General features: G+C 35.3%; 1 protein-coding gene across 1 annotated transcript; it reads left to right on the top strand.

Annotated features, from left to right (window-relative positions):
• The first annotated feature begins 4,724 nt into the window (after window positions 1-4,724).
• On the top strand, window positions 4,725-9,390 carry LOC130739717 (LRR receptor-like serine/threonine-protein kinase RGI1). The gene is made up of 2 exons (XM_057592098.1): window positions 4,725-8,105; window positions 8,566-9,390. Exons 1-2 carry the CDS (start codon window positions 5,180-5,182, stop codon window positions 9,048-9,050), a joined length of 3,411 nt encoding a protein of 1,136 aa, XP_057448081.1. The 5' UTR covers window positions 4,725-5,179; the 3' UTR covers window positions 9,051-9,390.
• The last annotated feature ends 5,119 nt before the right edge of the window (window positions 9,391-14,509 follow it).

Here is a 14,509-nt window from a genome sequence, read left to right as displayed (position 1 = left end):
ATATTACCCCATCTTCCCTCCGTCCCAACTCACAACCGCACCACCTTCAACAAAATTAGAGTGTGTGATTTGGGGATTTATGGAGTATGTCGAATGAGGTTTGATCAAGATGTAGCCTTAATGAAAAGCATTTAGCTAATTCGTTACTTGTGTAACTTATGGCGGTTAGCCATAACTACCTTTTTATCTAACTTGTTAAGCAAAGGCGCTTGTGCATACGACTGTAAAGTATATAAGTCATTAATCATGTTTTTCTTGAAGTGAACCTCACTTGCGACTTACACTATTTCCATAATTTTTAAAAATTCTACACTAGTTTGGTTAATTTTGAAAAGACATTATACTAGATAACTAAAAAGCCCAATATGCATTTAACCTATTTTGATTTATTTATCTTCACTTTCAGAAAGTTAAGTGCTGTATAGGGTGTGTTAGGTAGTATATAGTGGTTCTTTATTGGTGTTGAGGACTAATGCAACCAAAAATGTGCATAGATTCCGATGGAGAGCTTCCCAATGTCACGACCCCTAAAATAGGGGGCGGAGCGCAGCGCAGCGCCGTTTAATGACCTTTTCTTCTCTCCCTTTTGGCTCTTTATGCTTTTAATCAAATTGTTTTGTTTTATGGTTATGGACTTATGACATAACTTGACAACTTGTGGTAATCATAAATTATTTTGGAGTATGATATCCACCCTGGATATTATTGTTATGTGTGATAAAATTTTAGTTGTTGATGCTTATTGATGATAGAGATGACGATATTTAGAGATTGTGACCGACGAACGATAAAAATAATGGTGCAGGTTTTAACGCCTCTGCTTTTGAATAAAATTTTGATGATGCAGAGGAGAAGAAGAGATTAGAACCGTATGAAGGATTACCTTGCAAATAATGATAGGGCTTGTCTAAATGATCCTTCAAAAAGTTTGGGTTAAATCATCCAAGTCCTAGGTAAATCAATGATATTTAAGATAAGTAGAATTTTGAGTCCACTCATCTTAAATATCATTGACCTACCTAAGATTATGTAATTTAACCCAATTTTTTCTATGACCATTTAAACAATATTAACATTTAAAATTTATAGAAATAATAATATTAATACAAATATATGAATTTTGATTCCATCAGAGGCAGAGCATTGTATATTTATTGACACACGTCATATTAAGGAGTACACCTTATAAATCTTAAGGTGCACCAACATATATATACTATGACCACCAACTACATTCAAATTTGTTGCACTAATATGAATTCTATCAATAATAACAAAGGGTTTAGTTGGGTGACACACAATGAATATTAAAATTTGGATTCCCATCCTCACGTGATGTGGCCTCAAAATCTGGGATGTTGTTTTTTCCTTTGTTAAAAGCTTGTTGCTGCCACCCCATTATCTATCTTAAACAACTAGTTTCTTAAAATGTTAATTATTTTTGCCACCTTAGGTCACGTACTTACATCAAAGGGTCATGGTTTCACATTGCTTTGTTTTGTTTTTCTTCATTTTATCCCATCACTTTTCTCTTTCGTCAAGCTCTTTTTTCTTCTTTTGATGATTATGGAATGAGGAATAGCATTCATTCAAATTATGTTTTGGTGATGTTGTTCAAAGTCTTTTAGGCCACATGATTGTCATCTTTTTGTGGCAAATCATGCATGAATGCATGGTAACTACGAACAAAATCTATGACACTAGTTTTATATATATGTACGTGTGTAATGGTAATTAACAACAACACATTTGATCATTCAACTTCGTATAGTAAGAACTAGGTTGAGGGTTAAAATATGAAAGAAAAAAATACAATATGAAAGAGAGTTTGATAAGAGAACGGTGAATTCTCATCCTATGTAAGTTATGTGTTTGAGATGAGCTAAATAATGGTATGATAACATATAAATTGTTCATCCTGAATTTGGCATGGCAGGATTTCTTTGTCTCCTTGGTCCTGAAAAGTTCTTTCGGCATAGTGAAGGGTGTTGACACAATGGGGAAGTACCTGCAAACGTCACTCTGACGCTCAAGCAAGTATGAAAGTACAAAGAGAATCTTAAAATCATAGAAGAACAATAAGTAATGCTTGTGATTGATATTTATAGACATGATGATCGTTATTCTTGCAAATCAATATCTTTGTGAAATCATAGTGAAAGATATCCGAGAAGATTGTTATCTCCGAATAACCTTGTGAGATCATATTAATCAAGCTTGTGTTCGCCATACTGCTCTCTAGACAAGATGTTCATTAAAGTCTCTAAAGGATAATCTTGGCAAGATGACATAAATAGGAAGAAGGTGACATAGCGCCTAAGTTCCCAATTTAAAGACAACGAACCGGGGGGAAAATGATCTTTTGATCACCTCCCAAACGAGGGCATAGACAATCTTTCACGTCCTACACCCCTTCAATATGCTACCTTTAGAGAAGTGCAATGAATCAATTCTCATCAATTTAGAAGCCGCATGGGTTCACTTGTAATTCCATTAATGGTAAAACTGTGACGAGACATATCTCTTCACACTCCAGGGGACCTCGGACAAGGCGTTGATACGAAAGGTAACACCTTGTGGTTGTACGAATGCAGCTCGTATAATCCCGGATACGTGTCTTAAAGGTCTTAAGCTTATCAAGAATCACAAATATATCGCATAGGTCGGGTCAGATATCTCATTGTCGCGAACTAAATACTATCTCAAATCTTGACACTCCAAGCATCATGAGGTTAATTGTTAGGAAATAAAATGATAGGATCAATATACTTTGACCCAATATTGATAACGTCCTTCCATAAGATAATAATGACTCGATCTTAAATCAATGTGATGTCTTATATTTCCATATACAATTTGTTACATCTTGGTATATCTCTAACTTATTATGGACGATTCCTTTCAGGTTTGGTATATCCTAAGTATATAAATGTACAACAGGTACACACTTCTTTCTAATCTTAATCATATTTCTCTCTCATCAACTTTACTGACTTAAGCACATTGTCGCTCAAATATGAGAAGACGAGATCTAGGAATGAGCATTCTAACAAAGTATCCTGTCATTATACCTATAGTCTTCACTTCAATTAAGTAATCTACTACCAAAACGTTAAGTGATTCTTTATCTCATCACTTTATTTAACATATAATACGTATCTAAAAGATAAGAATATGGATAATTAGATTAATATACACATATAAGATATCTACACACAATAGTTAAATTTAAGAGAAAAAACCATCATAATCTTACATGTATAATTCTATCATCAGTATTAACTTATCAAGTTACCTCATGTATAAATATAGATAATGTTGTTGTTTAGTTTTGAACATATGTAGACAACTAAGCGTGCTTATGGCGCATGGTCTCTGTACAGGGGAAGCTTGTTATCTCGGCAATCCGCCATCATCTTCCATTATTTTGTTTCGATTAAGCCCTGCAGCACAAGCCCTAAACCCTGATACTTGCAGAGCTACCTTAAATTGACAGTCAAACTAATTGTAGTTTTATTCTAGCTAGGAACAGATTGCTTCTTCTTCTTTTCTTTTCTTTTTTTAATTTTTAAGCTTTGACAAATTAATTAAGGGTATGACTCTATCATCACTTGTACAACTTCAAAGAACAAAGCTTACCATCAATCTCAAACATTCGCTCCAATTCAAGAGAGACATTGTCAGTAAAAACCATTTTTCAATCACCCAAAGATTTAGCAAATCAAGCTAGTAAGGATGTGAAACTTTATATTGCATGTTGCTCTGAGAGAAAGGAAATGTTGTATTAAATGCAAGGATAGAAAATAAAAATAATTAATATTAGATGAGAAAATCAAGATATTTAGGAGTATTTTAAAATTTTTATTATATATTTTATAATAAAAAATCAAGATTTTATTTTATTTTCATTAAATTTAAATCAATTAATTAATTTAAATAGAAAACATTTATGAAAAGTGGAAAAAAGTTATGTTCCCGTAAGATAGCTCAAGTGGTAGGAGCGGGACATATAGGTTGGGTAGGGGAAGGTCCAGAGATCGAATTCTAGCAGGTGCAATTTATCTTTCTGATGTCCCAAAAAAGTGTGAAGAAGTTTTTTGGAGGAAAATAATTAGTGGGAAATTTTATAATTTCTAGTAGTATACAAAATAAACAATTTAAATTCAAAATGCGTTCACAATTTACATGATCGAAAAAGTGAGTATTATGATTTTAATCTGTGTTACTGTATAGAAAATCATTATCCATATATTGTGACGGGTTTTGTGAAGGACATATGGTTTTAGAAAAAATTATATCACAAAATTTTTAACTAAACGAGTAGCTAAAATATTGTGGGAAATTAATGGTGAATATTTTAGTGACGGAAAATTTTGTCACTAAATCTGCTGTTAAGCATTAAAAAATCTGAGTGTCGACTTAGAGACTACTCTGATATCCTCTTTCATTTCAAACATCATTTGGTAACTTACAAACCTTTTTTTCAAACTTGTTCATGATAGATTAATTTAGCACAGCTGATAAAACCAAATAGTTTCTTAAAAAAATAGCTAGTTGGATTTTTGCTGTGGTATTTGTAACTGTACCTCAAAATCTTATGACATAGTAACAGAACAACTTTTCTTCTCTAAAACTTTCTGAAAAAAGTAAGAAAAATGAGAGAGAGAGAGAGAGAGAGAGAGAGAGAGAGAGAGGGAGAGTAAAGTAATCAAGCAAAGTACTGAGCTGAAGTGCTGAACAATAAACAAACACCTTAATTCTGATATATATATGCAGCACAACCAAGTTACAGAGATATAAGATACCTCTCCTCACTCCAAGAAACATCACATGGAAGAGTCCACATTATTCTAATGGTTTTGCTAGCTTAGACACAAAGAAGCATCTTAGGTGTGGTGGGGTGGTGCTCTTCTGCTGCTGCTGCTGCAGATTTTCTGATCTCAAGGCATTAAATTTTATTTTAGTTTATTGGTTTGTGCTATCTTTTAACCTTTGTTTACAAAAGTGTTAGACTAGGGGAATGAGAAGAAGTGATACTCCTCTTTGAGTTTGAGTTCGAAGCAAGAAAGCACACCACCACATACACTCACAATATTCACTGAAGTAGAGGGAAGGTTGAGGGTAGAGTGCAAAACCCAATGACTCAAACCCAAGGAGAAAAGTTTGGAATTTGAGGCAAATGTTTCATGGTTTCAATTCAATGCTGAGCTCGAGGCAATCCTTCTACACCTCTTCCTTGTCCTCATCACTATTATGTATCATTCTTCTCCAAGCTAATCTTCTCTATGGCCTTGCCTTCTCTGCTAACCATGAAGCCTCAACTCTCTTCTCATGGCTCCATAGTTCTTCTTCATCATCACCACCCCCTCCATCTTTCTCTAACTGGAATATTCTTGATAACAATCCATGCAACTGGACCTGTATTACATGCTCCTCACTAGGCTTTGTCACTGAAATCAACATACAATCCACCCCTCTTGAGCTTCCCGTACTTTTCAATCTCTCTTCATTCCCCTTTCTTCACAAGCTTGTAATTTCTGATGCCAATCTCACTGGAACCATCCCAGTTGACATTGGTGATTGCTCTGCTCTCTATGTTATTGACCTGAGCTCCAACAATCTTGTTGGTTCTATTCCTGCAAGCATTGGCAAACTCCAGAAACTGGAGAATTTGTCTTTGAACTCTAACCAGCTTACTGGGAAAATTCCAGATGAGATAAGCAACTGCATTAGTCTGAAAAATCTTCTCCTTTTTGATAATCAGCTAGATGGGACTCTCCCACCTTCTCTGGGAAAGTTGTCAAAACTTGAGGCTCTCAGAGCAGGAGGAAACAAAGGTATAGTTGGAGAAATCCCTGAAGAGCTTGGAGAATGCAGAAATTTGACTGTGTTGGGGTTGGCTGATACAAGAATATCAGGTTCTTTGCCTGCTTCTTTGGGTCAGCTTAGAAAGCTTCAAACTTTGTCAATCTATACCACTATGCTATCTAGTGAAATTCCACCAGAGTTAGGTAATTGTTCTGAACTTGTTGACTTGTTCCTATATGAAAATAGCCTATCAGGGTCTATTCCACCTGAGCTTGGCAAGTTAAAAAAGCTGGAGCAGTTGTTTCTATGGCAGAATAGTCTTGTGGGAGCTATCCCAGAAGAGATTGGTAACTGTTCAAGCTTGAGGAATATTGACCTCTCTTTGAATTCTCTATCTGGAACTATACCTTTGTCTTTGGGGGGTCTTTTAGAGCTTGAAGAGTTCATGATTAGTGATAACAATGTGTCTGGCTCTATACCATCAAGTCTCTCAAATGCTAAAAGTCTTCAACAGTTGCAAGTTGACACAAACCAGCTCTCAGGCTTGATTCCACCAGAGCTTGGGAAGTTGGAAAATCTATTAGTGTTCTTTGCTTGGCAGAACCAGCTTGAAGGAAGCATTCCTTCAACTTTGGGAAACTGCAGCAATTTACAAGCGCTGGACTTGTCTCGCAACGCGCTCACTGGTAGCATCCCTGGTGGCCTATTTCAGCTCCAAAACCTCACAAAGCTACTTCTCATTTCCAATGACATATCAGGTTTTATACCATCAGAAATAGGAAGCTGCAGCTCACTCATAAGGTTGAGGCTTGGAAACAACAGGATCACGGGCAGCATACCTAAGACAATTGGCGGCCTCAAAAGCCTGAACTTCTTAGATCTCTCCGGGAACCGCCTCTCCGGGCCAGTGCCTGATGAGATTAGAACCTGCACAGAACTGCAAATGATAGACTTCAGCAGCAACAGCTTAGAAGGTCCACTTCCAAATTCTTTGTCATCACTGTCTTCACTGCAGGTACTAGATGCATCTTCAAACAAATTCTCAGGTTCCGTACCGGCGAGTTTAGGCCGTCTTGTTTCTTTAAATAAGCTAATCCTAGAGAATAACTTATTCTCTGGAACCATTCCTGCATCCCTTAGCATGTGCTCAAATCTCCAACTACTTGATCTCAGTAGCAACCAACTCACTGGAAGCATACCAGCAGAGCTTGGCCATATAGAGACACTAGAAATTGCTCTTAATCTTAGTTGCAATTCACTTAGTGGAGCAATCCCAGATCAGATATCTTCTCTCAACAAGCTTTCCATACTTGACCTTTCACATAATCAATTAGAAGGAGATTTGCAACCACTTGCTGAGCTTGATAACCTTGTCTCCCTCAATGTTTCTTATAACAAATTAAGCGGATACCTACCAGATAACAAGCTTTTCAGGCAGTTATCATCGAAAGACCTCACTGGAAATCAAGGGCTATGCAATTCAGGTGAAGACTCATGCTTTGTAAAGGATTCTGCCAAGGATGATATGAAATTGAATGGAAATGATGCAAGGAAGTCACAGAAGCTCAAAATAACCATTGGATTGCTGATAGCCTTAGCAGTGATAATGTTAGTTATGGGGGTAACTGCTGTGGTCAAAGCAAAGAGAACAATCAGAGATGATGATTCAGAATTAGGAGACTCATGGCCTTGGCAATTCATACCATTCCAGAAGCTAAGTTTTTCAGTTGAACAAATTCTAAGATGCTTAGTTGATAGGAATATAATTGGGAAGGGATGTTCCGGTGTTGTTTATCGCGCTGAAATGGATACTGGTGAAGTCATTGCAGTGAAGAAACTATGGCCAATAACAAATGATGCTGCAGTGGATGTTTTCAAGGAAGATAAAAGTGGAGTTCGCGATTCGTTCTCAGCTGAGGTGAAGGCCCTTGGCTCGATTCGGCACAAGAACATTGTCAGGTTCTTGGGTTGTTGTTGGAACAGGAGAACAAGGTTGCTTATCTTTGATTACATGGCAAATGGAAGTTTAAGCAGTTTACTTCATGAGAGGAGTGGGAATTCTCTAGAATGGGAACTCAGGTACAGAATCTTGTTAGGTGCTGCAGAAGGTTTGGCTTATCTGCACCATGACTGTGTCCCTCCTATAGTCCACAGAGATATTAAAGCCAATAACATCCTCATTGGCCTTGAATTTGAACCTTACATTGCTGACTTTGGCTTGGCTAAGCTGGTTGATGATGGTGATTTTGGTCGTTCTTCCAATACAGTTGCTGGTTCCTATGGATATATTGCTCCAGGTTAGTGTGCCTTCCACACAAACTTCGATCACATTCTTTTCAAATTCTTATGCTTTTATAGGTGTAGGTAACTAGTTATAAGGAACAAATTTAGCAAGTATTGAATTAGATACGGTTGACAAATCCCACATAGACTAGAGATATGGTCAAAATGGTCCTTATAAAGAGTAGAGAAAGAAAAACCCTCATCTTTGAGACTTTGAGCTAGCTTTGGGAGTTGAGTTAGGCCTAACCCAAATTCTAATAGATACAATTAATATCTTGGTTGAAAGGAAAACAAATGTCAGAAAACTGGACCATAGCATGATTTCCAAACATTCTACTACTCTTTTGTTTTAGAAAGCTTCATATAGTTACTTCCACACAACTGGTTGGATTTTTTCTCATCACATGTTACATCTCTTAACACATTTTACAAAATTTGTTTAGCATCTTGAAGCTGACTTTGAATTTATCTCAGAATATGGCTACATGTTGAAGATCACAGAGAAGAGTGACGTTTACAGCTATGGTGTGGTGTTGCTGGAAGTCTTGACAGGTAAGCAACCAATTGATCCAACCATACCAGATGGTCTACATGTTGTTGATTGGGTGAGACAGAAAAGGGGTATTGAAGTGCTTGATCCAAGCTTACTCTCTAGACCAGAATCAGAAATAGAGGAAATGATGCAGGCACTGGGAATAGCCTTGTTGTGTGTGAATTCATCCCCTGATGAGAGGCCAACAATGAGAGATATAGCCGCAATGCTCAAGGAGATAAAGCATGAGAGGGAGGAATATGCAAAATTTGATGTGCTTCTAAAAGGGTCTCCTGCAAATAGAAGCTGTGGAGGTGGTGGTGGAGTTCTGGCAACATCTTCATCAGTATCAAGAAGCAACAACACAAGCTTCTCTGTGTCTTCTCTGCTTCATTCATCTTCAAGTGCCAACCTGAGTTTCAAATGATGAATTGAATATTTAAGGAGAGTATAAGCTTCTTATTCATGTCACTTGCTTTCTCAGTGATCCTTCTGATATTGTTTTTATGTGATTGTAAAGTTTGTTATAGCTGAGTTGAAATCAACAAATAGATCCAACCAGAAACTACAAGTGTGGTTTTCTGAGTGTCGTTAATATTTATTCAAATCAAAATAGTGTGTACTTACTGTTTCCTAAGTTCTGTCAGCACAACAATAAAATCAGGCCAGAATTAGAAAAGGTGAGTGATTGAAGTGGTCTTCTGTTTGGATTTGAAAACTTTGTTTTAAGATTATTTATCATCGTGCTTCTAGCATTTTTATTTTTATTTTTTTTTGAAATTATTGTTATTCTTCAATGCAGCTCATCAGACTATATGATTCAAAAGGTATTTACGAGTTCTTAGTAGTTAGACAATTTGAGTTTATAATAGATTAGACTAGATATAATAGTTTGAGTAAATAAATATATATTAAAACATTTTTTAATTTTAAAATGTAATAAAATAAAAGTAATTGTGTCGAGACATTTTGATAAATAGTTAATATTACTAAAATGTAGTAATTTTAATATTCAGAGTAAAATGCACTCCCCTCCCTTGAGGTTTGCCAAAATGACACTCAGTCTCATTCTTAACTAAAATCTACACTCCACCCCACTCAATCTAACAATTTTTTTTTTTTTGAAATTTCAATCTAACAAGTTAACTACATGTTAAAAGATGCTAACGGAATATTCTCTTTAATTCTAAACTAATAAATTTAAATATTTAAATAATAATAAAATTAAAAATTCCCTTTATTATTTATTATTTCAAGAAGTTTAAAATATTTACAATTAAATATTTTCACAATATCGTATAGGAATATCAATAACATTTAAGTTTACAAATATAAATTTAAACTAAACAAATACTTCTATTTTTCTTTTAACTTATTTTCATGATTAATTGTACTAACAAAATTTCATGATTAATTAGATAACATTTATTCTAATAAAAAACCCAAAAAAAATTATGATTGTTCTGGTCACCTTCTCAATTAGTATATTATTAGCTTCATAGATTGGTTGCACTTGCAACATGCAATATTATCTTAGCAAATAAAATGGGAAATGCAACAAATAAGAGATGATAACTACGTGAGGTGCTTGGTCTACTAGAATAATTGAATAAGGTATAGTTTCATATCTCAAAAAAATGGATTTAAATTCTTAGTAATCTCAATCACATGATGTTGTATGTCCTCGAATGATAGCTCAAGTGATAAGAGTTTGAAGATATATGAGTTGGTTGTGGGAAGTCTTAGATGATGCAATTTATCTTTTCAATATACCAATAAAAAATTAAAATATAATTCATATATCTTGAAATTATATAATCCAAGATAAATTTTATGAAGAAAAAAAGTCATCTAATATTATAAATTATATTGTGAGAATATTTGTAGCTTTGGTCAACATATAATACTTTAAATAGTTTCAAATAGATTATTATAAAAATATTAATTGTAATTTCTTAAACTTTTTTATATAAAAATAATAATTAAAGATTTTTTACTATTTGAAAAATTAAATCTATTAGTTTGGAATTAAAGAGAATATTCTGTGAGCATCTTTTAAGATGTAGTTAACTTGGTAGAGTAGGTGGGGTGGAGTGTAGATTTTGATTAAGAATGAGGCTGAGTATCATATTGACAAACCTCAAGGGAGGGAAGTGTATTTTACTCTAATATGTAATAATTAACATTCGAAAATTTAATAATTTAATAACTTATTTATTTAATATTATGAAAAATAATTAAGTGCATGTGAAATATTTAAAATCAAGTAGTAAGTTTTTAATACCAAAAAATAAGCTTTTAACATTTTTTTATACTTTTTTATCAACAATAAAGTAATTTTTAAAATAATTAAGTGAATGTGAAATATTTTAAATAATTTTTTCAAATAATAAATCCAAATAATAGAGACATTTTTAAAATTTTATACATGCAAATAATACTTGTTTCGATATAAAAAGATTACTTATTTTAATTTAATATTATAAACTTCTTTAATTTTTTAGTTGTACTTGTATCTATAAGATGATCAGTAGCCACGGAAAAATCCGTCACGAAAGGGCATGGGATCATTCATTAAAAACAGCGACGGAATCATCCGTCACAAAATAGCAACGTAGGACAATAGCGACGGATAATTCCGTAACAAATTGGCGACGGATGAATCCGTCACAAATAAACGACGGATGTATCTGTCACAAATTAGCGACAGATAGTTCCGACACAAAATAGCAACGAATAGTTCTGTCACAAATGGTGACGGATATATCCGTAACAACTTAGCGACGGATATACTTCCGTCACAAAACAGCGACGTATATGGCCGTCACAAAACAGCGACGGATTATTCCGTCACAAAGTAGCAACGGATAATTGCGTCACAAAATAGCGACAGACAGTTCCGTCACAAACTTGCGATGGATAGAGATCCGTCACAAATATAGCGACGGAAATATCTGCCACGACGGTTCTATCTATCGCAATATAGCGACGGAAGTATCCGTCACAAATTAGCTGCGGAACCATCTGTCACAAATCAGGGACGGATGTGTTCGTCACAAAACGGAAGTCTTCACATAGAATAGTGACGGATGTTTCCATCACAAGATAGTGACGAAATTCCTCACAAATTTGGTGGATTTTTTTTTTTTTAATTTCCAAGTCAAATTTTTAATTAATTAAAAATAAAAATATTAATTGAAAAAATAACAAAAACCCATTACTCACCATATCACCATCATTCATCTTCATATTTAGAGGAGAAAATGTGGTCATATTGGTTTCTCAATTGGAGGAATGTGTTTATGTTGGAATTGTGAATCTCAGGCTCGGAAAAGGTATAGTGTGTGTAAGAGAAGTAATGTAAAAGAAAAGAGAAAGAAGGGAGAAGAGAAGAGGAAACAAAATGCATTAGGGTTTACTTTATAAATTATTGATTTAATATTATTATTTTTAACATACCATCTCATGAAAGAGTTTAAAATGTGGGCAATGCACAAAGCCACAAACTCACACCTATTATGCACTGAAATCACATTTTTTATTAGAATAATGAGAGCGACAAGAATTGAACTCTAGCTCGTTTGGTCATAGAGCCTTTGATACTATGTCAATAAACCAATTATTCCAAAAAATTAAACTAACTATTGGTAAGGATCACATGAATATAATAATTTTATATTATTATTTATAACGGTGTGAAACTCAGCAGTAAAATTATGAATATATTAGATGAGAGTCCCATGTGTGATGTTACCCATTTCAGTTATGCTTTTAAATAAGGAATGAGCTAGTTCATATTATTAAAAGTGCAACCATGATTAGACAATAATGTTTCTTTCACACTTTTTTTAGATGTGGAAAGATGTGGAATGATGAGAGAGATAAAAAGAAATGAGAAAGTAAGAGAGAGAAAGTATCAAATGTGATAAATGATAAGATGAGAGAGATAGAAATAAAAATAAGTGGAAATGAAATGTTTAGAAAATGAGGTGTGTACATATCACTGCTCTTTATTTGGCAATACTTATTTAGATGATAAGTTAGAGTCATCGTTTGAGTGTCTGTTAGTTAGTGGGTAAGCATGGACTTGTAGAGCAATACCTCTCACATAGTGTGCTATGCAATTTTGGATGAATCATTACATTTTATGTACATTCCAATTAGCGTCAGCCTGACCAATGCTTAAATTAATAAATTAAATTAACATCAGCTTGTGTGGCTGACATGAACTTTGGAACAATTAACAACAATTTTCTCTCATAACGCCAGCTTAAGACTAACACTAATGTGTTAGTGTCGACCATATTAGAGCTAGTCACGACTCTAATACTAAGTCGACACTGAATTGTGTTTGTGTCAGATTTTGTTTCATTAGCATTTGATCGCCGCTCTGAAACAAACACTATGGAGTTTTTAATTCTGGTAGAGAATTAAGAGTGAGATCAAATTATTTATATTGTAATTCAATTATTTATGTCCATTCAATATTATTCATTAGTTGTACATAAACGAGGCGTTGAAGGGGGTTCGACCTGTCTTGGACACGCGCTTGTCAGACTCTTGGGTTTGGGGGCCGAATCAGGCTAGTTCATATTCTGTTGTGACGGCGAATCACTAGTTGCTGAGCGTCGACCCCCAGCGGCTATAGGTGGCGATTGGCAGTGGTTGTGGAAGATCAAGGCACCAGAGAAGGTGAAGGTGTTTATGTGGTTTATCCTTCATGATGCGATTCAAGTTAATGAAATGTGATTTCGCTGTCATCTTGCTACCTTTCCTCAATGCTCTCGGTGCTCTCATCCTGTAGAGGATGCTTTACAATACTGCTCGCATTCGAGGGAGATCTGGTTGAGGTTACAGGCTTTTTCTTGGCCGCAGTTTGGAACCATGGATGTTCTTGCTTAGGTTCGAACTCAGGCGCAAGGCCAACGCTCCACCTTGTTTGTTTCGGCCCTATGGGGCTTGTGGAGGTGGCGGAACGAGAGGGTGCTTGGGGATGCTAAGTGGACATTAATGATGTTTACCTATTCCTTGATTCGTCACAAGGAGGAGTATATCCAGTACCTTGCCAAAACCCAAGAGAGGATCATGGAGCCTTTGCAGATTAAGAGATGGATTCCTCCTACCACAGGTTTTGTGCCCCTTACTGTTGATGGTTCGTATGATCATACTCGACACCGCATGAGCATGGGAGCACCGCATGGATGGGTGTTGTTCGAGACTCACGTGGAGCTTGGCAATTTGGGTTTTGCGCTGGTGCTCTTGATGGTGATCCTTTAGCTGCAGAGCTTACTACTTTACGCATGGGTCTCCATCTCCTTTGGAGGAGAAACATTCGTAGTGCGTATTATGCATATGATTGCAAGGAGATTGTTGATCTCCTTACTCAGGATCATTTTCGCTTACATGAGTTTGCCAGCATGCATGTTCATGGACATCCATCTTTTGCTTGCTCGACATTGAGATATTCGACTTCGTCATATTCCCTATGAAGCTAACAGGCTAACTGCAGACTGCTTGGCGGATTATAATGCTACTCATGAGTCATGAGAATGACTTTATTTGTTTAGATGTTCCCCAAACATAGTTGGTCCGTTATTGTCTTGGGATATTTTAGCCATATAGTTCGTCTGTTTATTTTTCCCATTAAAAAAAAAAAGGCATATACCCAACCTGATTGAGAAAGGTGTGTATTACTTAGGACTTAGGAGTGAGATCCCAAATGTCAGTCATGCCATGCTTCAAGACTTGGAAGCATATTCTTTTGTGCTAATCGTTGCTCCAAAACGCAAAAAAGGAAAGTTCAAAACTTTGTTTGTTTATTACATAAACTACCCTGGCATGGCAAGGCACAACAACACTGTTGATTAGTCGCTGCATGACAGACAG

Source organism: Lotus japonicus, chromosome 2, assembly GCF_012489685.1.
Source record: "Lotus japonicus ecotype B-129 chromosome 2, LjGifu_v1.2".
NCBI lineage: Eukaryota > Viridiplantae > Streptophyta > Magnoliopsida > Fabales > Fabaceae > Lotus > Lotus japonicus.
This window is presented reverse-complemented; position numbering and strand designations above follow the sequence as displayed.

What these genes read in the sequence shown, in the direction of transcription:
- LOC130739717 (XM_057592098.1), top strand. Translation starts at nt 5,180, where the DNA reads ATGTTTCATGGTTTCAATTCAATGCTGAGCTCGAGGCAATCCTTCTAC. An exon ending in CTATGGATATATTGCTCCAG is followed by an intron (nt 8,106 to 8,565) that starts GTTAGTGTGCCT and finishes AATTTATCTCAG; the next exon opens with AATATGGCTACATGTTGAAG.